The sequence below is a fragment of the Labeo rohita genome, chromosome 10 (assembly GCF_022985175.1).
Source record: "Labeo rohita strain BAU-BD-2019 chromosome 10, IGBB_LRoh.1.0, whole genome shotgun sequence".
NCBI classification, from domain to species: domain Eukaryota; kingdom Metazoa; phylum Chordata; class Actinopteri; order Cypriniformes; family Cyprinidae; genus Labeo; species Labeo rohita.
This window is the reverse complement of record NC_066878.1, coordinates 17,843,837-17,856,074: the sequence shown is the minus strand read 5'-3', so window position 1 is coordinate 17,856,074 and position 12,238 is coordinate 17,843,837. Positions and strand designations below refer to the sequence as shown.

Genomic DNA, 12,238 nt, shown 5'->3' with positions numbered 1-12,238 from the left:
GACATGTGTTTTACAGTCTCTGACAGTGACACGAGGGAAGAGATGGTAGATGCATTTTAGAGGTGGGCGGCTGTATGAATTACAAACATGATGAAATGCAAATACACATGCAAATGTCTGTCCACATCTATACATTTTTCATATGAGGCACTGGATTCTGAAGACAATCAGGATATATTTCGGCTTCAGATTCGGCCTCTGATTCTCCTCTGAATCAGACTCATTTTTATAATGAGTACATTGAATTATTGAATATTAATGATATCTGTATATATCTGTATCTTTGATGATATTGGTCCTGACAGAACTACATTAACCAGCCAGTCTTCTTTATAGTCAGCTATGACTAGGCTTATACCAGCACCAAACCATCACTAACCAGCATTAAACCACCTTTCCTGCTTGTCTAAGCTGGTCTTATCAATCAGTTTTTGCAATTCATGCAAATAAAATGTATTATTTGTTTGGTGTAAGATGTGAAGAGCCACCGCAGGGTTGTTAGTTTAAATCTGGAGGAAGAGAGGAGGATTTTTTCATCCTACCCACTCACTCACTCGCTCACTCTCCTCCAGCTCTTTGTGTAGAGAGAGAATAAATAAACATGGCTCAGGAGTCCCGGCCGAATGGACTAATTTGTCCTTTGCCTCTTATTTATTTATTTAAAGCCTTCTTCCTTTGACACTGCTCATTCAGCCATAGGCAGACAGCTCTTGAAATGGCCATAAGCTCACAGGATTTTCAACAGATATTACACAGATGTGTCCAGTGAATGCTGACTCAGTTTGTCTCAAACAGCCATGAGCAAGACAAATCTGCAGCACACAGTAAAAGTAAGTATTTTGCTTAGTTGCATGTGGTTACATCAGAAACTATACATCATAAAAGTTACATCATAAACTAGTGTTGGAAAATTCATACACATACAACTTGCAAAATCTGCAAAATGTTAATTATTTTAACAAAAAAAAAGAGGGATCATACAAAATGCATGTTTTTTTTTTCAGTACTGAGCTGAATAAGATATTTCACATAAATGACATTTACATAGTTCACAAGAGAAAATAGTAGTTGAATTTATAAAAATGACCCTGTTCAAAAGTTTACATACACTTGATTCTTAGAAAAATCCGGTAACACTTTACAATACGTGTGCACAAATATACATTAACTCATGCTTAATTAATGCACAGATAATCACAAGTTAATGTATAATTCATGAAGAACTAAAACATTTATTAATGACTATAACAACTACTAAACTACATCAGCAACTAATGAACATTCTATGTGATTCATAGATTAAGTAATCAATAAATTGATATTAGTTAAATGTGTCATAATGTATTAATTCCCTAATAACTTATTTTATTAACTAATGATGTAAATTCATATGTTAATTACCACAGTGGTCAAAGCTATGTACTTCAACTTCCAGTTGTCTGCTTTAAATACTCATTAGCTAATGATTTGCAAATGTATCATTATGTTGTGACTTTACTTTGAGGCACAGAACTATTAACTAATTGTTAAGTCATATGTCATTGTGGTTATGGATATAGTCAGTTAGTCATGTGCCTCAATGAGTTGGAGCCATGCAATTGCAAAGATATCATTATGTTATGACTTTACTTGTTGAGGCACATGACTAACTAACTAATTCTAAATCCATAACCACAATTACATATTACATTAACATAATGATATCTTTGCAAATCATTAGCTAATGATTAATTAAAGCAGAAAACTGGAAGATGAAATGTGTGGCTTTAACCCATTGTGGTAATTAACACATGAATTTACACTATTAGTTAATAAAATAAGTTATTAGGTAATTAATACATTATGACACATCTAACTAATAACAATTTATTGATTACTTAATGTATGAATCATATAGAATGTTCATTTGCTAAGTAATTATTAATAAATGATTTAGTTCTTCATGAGTTGTATATTAACTCGTGATTATCTCTGCGTTAGTTAAGCATGAATTAATATATATTTGTGCACCCGTATTCTAAAGTGTTACCAAAAATCCTTTAGGTCCCACAAATTCTTCGTTTTTTTCAGCATTTTTATGTATCTGAACCCTTTCCAATAATGACTGTATGATTTTAAGATCCATCTTTTCACACTGAGGACAACTGAGGGACTCATATGCAACAATTACAGAAGGTTCAAACACTCACTGATGCTCCAGAAGAAAAAAACAATGCATTAAGAGCCGGGGGGTGAAAACTTTTGAACACAATGAAGATGTGTACATTTTTCTTTTTTTTGCCTAAATATCATATTTTTTTCAATTAGCACTGCCCTTCAGAAGATACAGAAGATACTTACATGTTTCCCAGAAGACAAAATAAGTTAAATTTATCCTGATCTTCAAATTCCGAAAGTTTTCACCCCCGGCTCTTAATGCATTGTGTTTCCTTCTGGAGCATCATGAGAGATTGAACCTTCTGTAATAGTTGCATATGAGTCCCTCAGTTGTCCTCAGTGTGAAAAGATGGATCTCAAAATCATACAGTCATTGTTGGAAAGGGTTTAAATACACACAAAATGCTAAGAAACCAAAGAATTTGTGGGACCTGAATGATTTTTCTGAAGAACAGTGGGCAGTTTAACTCTTAAGGACAAGTAAGCGACTTAAGCAGTATTAAGAATCAAGGGTATGTAAATCTTATAATGCAATATTAGGCCCTCTTGATAATCATAAACGCATCCCTTCAGACATGTACTAGCCACAGATGAAGTTTGATGTACTAGTTTTTATGTGCAGCAGAAACTCTGAAACACACTGGCAGAGGTGATAAAGTTTAACAGCTTCCCTGATAACTACATCTAAACGTCAGAGGAGCTCTGGAGCACAAAGTAGATTTCCACCTCCTCGTTCCTCAAGTCTTCTCACAGAAGCGTGTAATATCTTACTCACTACACACATTTCAGATACTTATTACAGCATTACATCGTGTCAAGCTGTTCTGAAGACACTCAAAACACCTAGCATCCACATAGCAACACCTTACATAGTGATTATGTGATTTTGTCCATTATTTTGTTCCTTGTCCGAAGGTTACTTTCCCCTTCAGCTGTGCTGAGTAAGATACTGTCCTTCCACATTATACAGTTTGTTAATCAAATTAAAGCACATTTTAATTGTGTGCAGTGATTTAGAAAGAGTAGGAGTCAGTCTGATGAGGGCCGTGGAGGTCATGTCACCATCACTTTACAAATACTAATTAATAGACCCCACTTTTTCTTATGCATACTTATAAAGTGATGCTTTCTTTAAAAGTTCTTTCAGTTTGTGATGTTTTTAACATGTATTAAAATACAGCTATACTACAAAACACTACTATGCTACATTTCATCCTTAATTTTCTTTGGATAAAATTCAGCTAAATGAGCATAAATGCAAGCAAAGCATTTTCAGAAATATGTTTGGTCCATTAATGACGCATTTTCATAAATTTAAGATGACTGTCACTCACTTGACATCCCATAATCAATTCTCATTACTTTACTCACTAGTGATTCAGTACTAATACATTTTTTGGTTCTTATATACAGTGTTTTACTATATCTCTGTTCTTTATGAACCATGTTTTTGTGGTTTAATCTCTAAAACGTTGATGATCTAATAACCTCATTCCTACTGGGAAATGTTAAATATTAATCTTCACCTAATATCCCATCGTACATGTTTTGCACATGTTGTGAAATGCCGCCATCTAACGACAAAATATGAAACTACTTTATGACTGCATTACTCATTGATAATTTCTATTGATTTGAAACAAAAGAAAATGTATTTAGTTATTTTTAAAACAGTAACGTTCACAGTTTAATATACATTACTTTATGCATGTGAATTTTCCCAAAAACAATAAGAATTTCAGTCGTGTTGTCATTCATTTGAATAATCTGCTGAAAATATTTTAAAATAATGAATCAAATTAGAAACCAAAGTGACTTAGTGTAAATACAACTGAAAAAAAAAACAATTGTAAAATTAATTTTAATAAATAACATTTGTTTCCGTACTGTACTGTGAGTACAATGGCTAATGCCGTGCACCGGAAGTGCATCAATGGACCAATAGAAATGTTCGAACCTGAGGGAGCCAATCAGAGCGATCGCGTATCATGACGCATCAAGGCGGGAATTTATTTATCAGAAACTACACGAGAGTTTTTACAGGCTTAAGTGTGTCTCGTTATACGCTCACAACTCGCGTAAATCAGTTGTTTGCTCATTAAAATCCTATAATCTCTAAGCGTTTGAACATTTAACGTGAATTTCGGAAGATATGAATGAGACGGAGCTAGAAATGAACCCCAAATCCGTCGTTGATGATGCCCACGTCAAAGTTACGCCACGACAAGGGGGCGTGTCTTTAAGAAGAAGGTAAACAAATACAAGTCTGCAAACGTTTAATACAGTTTTTTTTACATGAAAACAACGTTTGTTTATTTCATACAGGCCTTCAGATTCCAGATGTAACGCCAGGAGCGTCAATTCAGGTTTTAAATCTCCAGTACGTAAAGTATTTTAATTGAATCGCATGTATTCACAGGACTGTTGTAGTCATACTAACCTTAAGTGATGTTACCAGAGTAGTAGTCTGTGACATGGTGAATAGACCTGGAAGCAATGTTCATGGGAATTTGATAACTACAAAACATGCATGATACTTGCTGATTAACATAACTGATAACCCTGGTGAAAAAACCAACATATGCTGGTTAGGTAGGTTTTGATGCTGGTTTAAGCTGGTCCTTTGCTGGTTTTTGCTGGTCATGTTGCTGGTCAAGGACCAGCTTAAACCAGCATCAAAACATACCTACCAGCATATGCTGTTTTTTTCACCAGGGGACAGACATCAGATGTGAGAATTAAGGTTTATATGCACATGTGGTAAATTATCTTTGGTCTGTCATAGGTTCAGAAGCCCAATGTGGTGAAATCTCCAGTGTGTCCTGAAGAAGAAGTCAAAGAACTCAAGAAAACACTTGATCGGCTGGATTCAGAGATTGCCTTGTTGGAAAAAGAGTAGGTACTACGTAGTTAAGGTGGAGAAAAGAGATACAATATGTTGTTTTATGCTCATATTGATGATAGTATAGAACAGGGGTACTTAACTCTGGCCCGCAAGATCCATTTTCCTGCAGATTTCAGTTCTAACCCTAATCAGACCCAAGGAGGTCTTGAAGTCCACTTCCAGAACAACAATTTACAAATAATTTACTCACCCCCTTGTCATCCACAATGTTCATGTCTTTCTTTCTTCAGTCATAGAGAAATTATGTTTTTTGAGGAAAGCATTTCAGCATTTTTCTCCATATAATGGACTTCAGTGGTGCCCCAATTTTGAACTTCCAAAATGCAGTTTAAATGCGGTTTCAAACGATCCCAAATGCGGTTGCAAACGGTCCCAGCCGAGGAAGAATGGTCTTATCTAGCATAACGATCGGTTATTTTAATAAAAATAATACAATTTATATACTTTTTAATGTCAAACACTCGTCTTGTCTTACTCTGCCTGGACTGTTTTTGCTCTGGTTCATGACAGTTAGGGTTCTCCCTTAACTTCGAAATCGTCCTATATCACTGTTTTACCTTTTTTGTTAAGGGTGTTTGATCTTCTTTGCATGTTTACTTTGCATAGACTGGGTTGGTACTTCTGCAGTGATGTAGGATGATTTTGAAATGATTTTTGAAGTTGAGGGAGAAAATACGGTCTGAGTTTTTCGACATACCCTAACTGTCTTGAGTCAGAATACACAGAGTTCAAGTACTGCAAGGCAAGACGAGCGTTTGAGAATAAAAAGTATTTAAATTGTACTTTTTTATGTAAATAACCAAACGTTTCGCTAGATAAGACCCTTCTTCCTCGTCTGGGATCATTTACAACCACATTTGGGATCGTTTGAAGCCGCCTTTAAACTGCATTTTGGAAGTTCAAAATCGGGGCACCATATCAGTCCATTATATGGAGACAAATGCTGAAATGTTTTCCTCAAAAAACATGATTTCTTTACGACTGAAGAAAGAAAGACATGAACATTGTGGATGACAAGTGGGTGAGTAAATTATTTGTAGATTGTTGCTCCGGAAGTGGACTTCTCCTTTAATCAAGGTATTTAGGATCACTAGAAAGTTACAGGCAGGTAAGTTTGATCAAGGTTGGAGCTAAACTCTGCAGAAAAATGAATTTCGCAGACCAGAATTGAGAACCCCTGGTATAGAATATTAGCTTCAGAAATCTTTTTTTTCAGTTTAAGGTGAGATTAGCATTTTAGAAGTCTTATGCAAAAAAAAAAAAAAAAAATACTGTGTTACCATGTACGGTTCGCGTGACACGTTCAAAGCAGACCGCTGGAAAATATCAAGAAGCACAGGGTTGACGTAACCGTAGATCTTTGCCCTTCTGCTTGATCAGAGGTTTGTCTTGGGGTTTGTTTAACATAAATATAAGTTGCTCAAAAAAACACTAAGCCGAGATAAGACATTTTATTTCTGTCCAGAATTCTACTGTTTTGGACAAAGCAACTGACCAAAAATTGAGACGTTGTTTAAAGTGACATAGAGAGCTCCAACTTTCCACATGAAGATGTACAAAACTGATGTAGCAAAGCAAGTGGAATGTGCTCAATGTCAGTGACTATTATTATTAAAGGAATAGTTATGCAAAGAAAATAAATATTCTGTCATTTACTCACTCTTAAAAAAAAAGTCATATGCAACATTTTAAAAGGAAGAATTCACCCATACATTAATATTTTGTCATCATTTATTCTCCCTCATGTCGTTCCAAAAGTTTTTTGTTTTTTTTTGTTTTTTTTGTTTTTTGTGGGACACCAAATATGTTTTAAAGAATATCTTGGTCACTTTTTTCCACGCAGTGAAATTGAACTCAGACTGTAAAGTTTCAAAATATCAAAAATAGCACTGTTAACCCATTATAATGCCTACAGTATTGAATATGCAAATGTTTAAGGCATCCAAATTATTAACATGTTCAAAATGTTGAAAAGCTCATTGTACACAATCCACTACGTGCCTTCTGTCATCTGATTGATTATTCATAGTTTTTTTAGCAAGTAAAAGGCTTTTTATTCTAAAAAAAAAAAAAAAAAAAGTCCACCTTTAGCTACCTTCAGTCTTTTTGTTGTGAAATATTTACTGTTATTTATAAAGTGAACATTCTTTTTATAAAGAATAACTTCTATATTGTTTGTAATATTTCAAGATAAATTCTTACTGGACTGAAGCAGCTTAGGTTTACTTGATTATTCAAACATAATTTCTTAGAAAAATCATGTTATATTTATATGCATTTGCAATCAGTCTGCTATACTGTTATAAAAATCTCATTGATTTACATTGTAGGCTATCAGAATTTCATCTCCCTTTTTGTCCATTTAAATATCAAAACAAAAAAATTCCTATTTTTGTTCAGTTTGTGCCTCTGAATAAAATTGTGGTGTTTTTTTTACCTCGAGAATGAGCTGCATATTCATTTATATGATATTAAACAAGCCATAAAAGCAGGGCTCTACACTTACTTTTATTTTTAGGAGCACTTGTGAGCACAGTCAAAATTTTAGGAGCACCTTCTAATCAATAATCCAAAAAATCTGATCAAAAATTAGCCTTCCTATTACAAGGTGATATTTGACTCCTTAAAGTGAATTACAGGGGAATTTTGTTTTTACCTTTTTTAAAAGTATGTCATCTTTTATGTCAGTTTTTTTAATTATATTTTACAAGTTTTTTAATATTTCTAATTAAAACAACAGAATAAGAACAAGTAGAATAAGTTACCAATCAAATGAAATCAACTTTATTTTAACTAATTAACAAAATTAATTTGTACTACAGAACACAAGAACACAAAAGTAGGTGTATTTTCAAGTTTAATGAGGCTCAGAGGTGGCATGAGTGCAATCAAATTCATAAATTCATGTTGAGATTAATGTTTTAAATATAACATTTTGAATATAGAAATATTAAATGATTTAAATAACGGAAAAGATACTTTAAAATTAAACTAAAATTGTCAGTAGGTGGCGGCAAGTCACTGATTTAATTACTGAATCATTCATTCGATTCATTTGAACGTCTGATTCATTCGGGAATGAAGCAAGTGACTGTCTTTATGAATGGGTAATTGAATAATTGACTCACTAGATTTGTTTAAAAACGCACTTTCATTCATAAATGAAACACCGCTGTGTTTGAATGGCGATGCGCAGCGGCTCAGTTGTGACTTGTTTCAAACTATTTTTGATGACGAATTAGAGCAAAATCAGGCAATAGTGTTATAGACAGACAATGTAAGTCACTTAATATTAACTTCTTGTTTATTTAACTGTTGTATCAAATCAATATCTCATTTACAAACTCCTTTATTTTGTAAAATTATTAAAACCTGTCACTCATCTTAGTTAATCGTGATCTCACAAAGTTTTATTATAATCAACAAAACTCTCTAGCTTATTTACACTCACTCTACACTTTGTTTATGAAAGGATTTGTGAGATATGCCTGTGATACATTACTTAGCGTTGCAAAAACACGTAGAAACCTTTGAAGCTCCCCTCAGCAAAAACACAAATATGCTGACCGGGTCAGTCGCACTGGTGCTCCTAAATATGTTTTCAAAGTGCCACGCAGTAGTTTTCAGTCACAAATGCGACTGAAATGGTCGCACTGTAGAGCCCTGTAAAAGTATGACTTTTTATATATATTTTTAGTGTTGAATAAACCGTTGCATTTCAAAAATGTTGATTTTTGTGAATATTATTTCATATATCAGGCTTTACAGGGTTAAAGTATCTTAAAATACACTTTAAATAAAGTAATAATTTAAGTAACACAGTCATTTTGTGTGACAGAAACTATTCCTTAATTAAAAGAATGCATCTAAAATTATCTGGTTCATTGTTGTTAATTGCATTGTTATACTAGCTAAAAAAAGAAAGTGCTTCATTGTGATTTATTGTCAGAATAAACTGAGCTTGTGTTACTCTGTTCTTGTGTTTGTAGAGGATTTGTTGTACAAGAGCTGGATCAACACATCGACCTGCTGCACGAATACAATGACATCAAAGACATCGGACAAACTCTGCTGGGCAGATTAGGTAAAACCTTATGAAACAATCATGTGTTAAATAGCGAATTCAACAATGATTCATGCTGGTCTGATAACAACATAAAATCTTTCACATTTCAGACCATGTTAATTGTTTATCTCCTCTCCATAAACACGCATGTCTCCCATCCCACTCTTATAAGTGGGTTACAGTTTCCATACGCTTGGCATTTCTCTCTAGTGTCAGGATTATGATAATGGCATCCTCTGGTATTATCGCCACTTTCTGTAATATAATGGACCTTTTCAGACTCCCAGCATGCTGAGTTTCTTGCCCGCTCTGGCCTCGCTGTGACTTCAGCTGGTCTGAGGGCCAGAGGGGGTCTGTGCCACGTCATTTTCCCCCATGTGATCATTGACAAGACAACTGTCTCTCTGTGTCTCTCTCAGCCGGTCTGCGTGGAGTGACCACACGAGACTTGTACAGTCACTTCGGCCTCGAGTTGGACGACTGACTGAGCTTCTCAAGAGGAGATCAAGTAACTGGAAGGCCTTGTATATTATCCTTGTATTTGTAGCAAATACAACAGGTTGTTTTCTACATGCAGTTGTGGTGGATGTGAGAAATTATGGATCAGCGGAATTAGGATGCTTAAAGGAATAGTTCAGCTAAATGTGATAATTTTCTGAAAATGTACTCACCCTCAGGACATCAAAGATGTAGATTAGTTTGTTTCTTCATCAGAACAGATTAGGAGAAATTTAGTATTACGTTACTTCTCACCAATGGGTCCTCTGCGGTGAATGGGTGCCGTCAAAATGAGTCCAAACAGCTCATAAAAAACATCACAATAATCCACAAGTAATCCACTCCACTCCAGTCCACAAGATAACAACTTGTGAAGAGAAAAACTGCATGTTTGTAAGAAACAAAACTTCAAACTGTTGCTTCCAGATAATAATATTGCTTTCTCCAGTGAAAAAGTTGTGTGAATCAGGGGAGAAATATGCACAGATCAAGAACAGTATACAAGTGAAAACAATCCAAAAGAGTTCTAAACAAATATCTGGGTGGATTTTAATGTGAGATTTTGAGGAATTTTTGGCTGCACTATTCCTTTAACTCTGGTTCCATGATACATATAAACCTTCAAAGAAATGGAAAGGCTTCTGTCAACATTTTGAGAAGAATTGCCTCAAAGTTTATCTCAGCTCCTGCACTGTGCACGTTTTTCCTCACATTGTGTTTGTGCCTAAAGCAAGGTGTTATTGTTCATGAGACAGATTGAAAAATGTGCCTACGCCCATGAACTTGTCATCCAAATTTGGTGAATTAAAAGATTTGTTACATTGCTGTCATCATTTACTAACCTAAATGTTGTTTCAAAACATGACTCACATTCTTACTGAATCCCAAAATGAGATTAGATTAAACTTTTTTTGGGGAAGAATATTCACACAACTGTTTAGACTAACACAGCCATTTGCATTGTATAGAAAAGAGCAGTATGAATGTTTTTCGCAGTTTCGCTGTCAGTCATAAAGGTTTGGATCAGTGTAAATAGTTATACAATGAGCGTTTAATGAGAAATTGACGTTGTGTCGAGTGTACGACACTAGGAGTCCAAACACCTCTGACAACACTGAGAAAAGGCCAATGAAATTGGGTGTGCAGAAGTTGCATAGCTGGCCACGCCCCGGACATCCGGGTATAAATAGGCCAGCGTGGCATCTGCTCACTTGTTTTATTCTTCGGAGCCGAATGCAGCGTCTCTCTGTGAGAAACAGCATCATTCACCTCTTCATCGTTGGATCTATGGCACAAGCAGCGGTCGCTCCCTTCTCAAACATAGATAAGTGTTGTGAGAGTTCCCCTGGGTGCTTCAACAGCGATCTTGAAGAGCAAATCTTCCTCCTAAAAGAGTAATTTCTCTAAAAGAGCTGGCGCGGTTGGGATTGTGTATTGATAACTATGCCTTTCCTTCCGTGCCTTTCTGGTTGTGGCTTATCTCCCCAAACTTGACGTTTGAGATCAAGAACTGGTTAGCATCTATACAGGGTATGTACGCCCTGTGTTAGAGTACGCCGTTCCTGTTTGGCACAGTTCATTGACTAATGATCAAGTTAAATTGTTGGAATGTGTGCAGAAGCGAGTCTGTAAAATCATACTGAGTCAAAGTTACCAAGGATATCCCGACACCCTCTCCCTTCTTGGATTGTGTCCACTAGCAGAGAGACGAGTCCAACTGTGTCTTGATTTTGCTAGAAAGTTACACAAGTCTAGCTTTAGAGACTGGCTACCACCACACAGGGAGCAGTTGACCGGACGCCAGACAAGGAACTCAGATAAACTGACAATCCCCAGGTGTCGAACAGAAAAATACAGGAGATCACCTGTTGCCTATATGTGTAGACTTTTAAATGACTATGGACTTAAAAAAAAAAAAACAATGTATGATGTACTTTAGTATCTTCTCTTTTTTTTAAATTTCCTATTTTAAGTATTGGCATTCTATTGTAACAGCTAAGTAATTCAGTGTTCCTGAATGACAAATGTCCGTGCTTGCGAGAACATGACCATGGGCATGCTCTGCTCATGAGTCGTGTTCTTTTATGTGAAGCCACGGCTCACCTCGACTGCTTCCTGTTCCGGTCCTTCTACTTCCAGGTACGAGGCTGCTGCGATGTGTGTCGATGGGGAGCAATAGCAAGTTCTGCCGGGTGAAAACTCCACAGACCTCTTGCTCCTCGCGTCCCTCAGTCGAGCTTCCAGATGAATTTGATAGTCTGTCTCTGTCCACTTTGTTGGTCCAAGAGCACCTGTGGCTCAACCTGGCAGAAATGCAGAAAGCTAAGAAGTCCGCTTTCTCAAACCCCCATTTCCCAGGTCGGTCTATTCGGCGACACTCGTCAGTAGGTTAGCTAGAACTCTCCATAGGTTTCTAAGTGTTCCTCAGATAATTAACCCAGAGGAGGCAGGCCAACTGACCTACCCAGATCAACTCTCGACCCGAGGATGAGAGGTGGATCTGGCCCCATTCCGACCGTCTGTCATCTGACAGAGAGTCACTACATGGTCAGTAAGAGCACTTTCGCCTCCTCTTGGTTATCTTACAGCACTACGGCCAGATGCTGAAACTG

General features: G+C 36.0%; 1 protein-coding gene across 1 annotated transcript; it reads left to right on the top strand.

The window, feature by feature from the left end:
- Positions 1-4,153: 4,153 nt before the first annotated feature.
- On the top strand, positions 4,154-11,552 carry swi5 (SWI5 homologous recombination repair protein). Its single transcript, XM_051120907.1, has 5 exons — positions 4,154-4,407; positions 4,483-4,537; positions 4,943-5,052; positions 9,052-9,146; positions 9,548-11,552. The coding sequence occupies exons 1-5, from the start codon at positions 4,310-4,312 to the stop codon at positions 9,610-9,612; spliced, it is 423 nt and encodes a 140-aa protein (XP_050976864.1). The 5' UTR covers positions 4,154-4,309; the 3' UTR covers positions 9,613-11,552.
- The last annotated feature ends 686 nt before the right edge of the window (positions 11,553-12,238 follow it).

Bases quoted from the DNA above. Each gene is read 5' to 3' on its own strand.
- swi5 (XM_051120907.1), top strand. From the start codon at position 4,310: ATGAATGAGACGGAGCTAGAAATGAACCCCAAATCCGTCGTTGATGAT. The intron at 4,538-4,942 runs GTACGTAAAGTA...GGTCTGTCATAG, and splicing joins ATTCAGGTTTTAAATCTCCA to GTTCAGAAGCCCAATGTGGT. The intron at 5,053-9,051 runs GTAGGTACTACG...TTGTGTTTGTAG, and splicing joins ATTGCCTTGTTGGAAAAAGA to AGGATTTGTTGTACAAGAGC.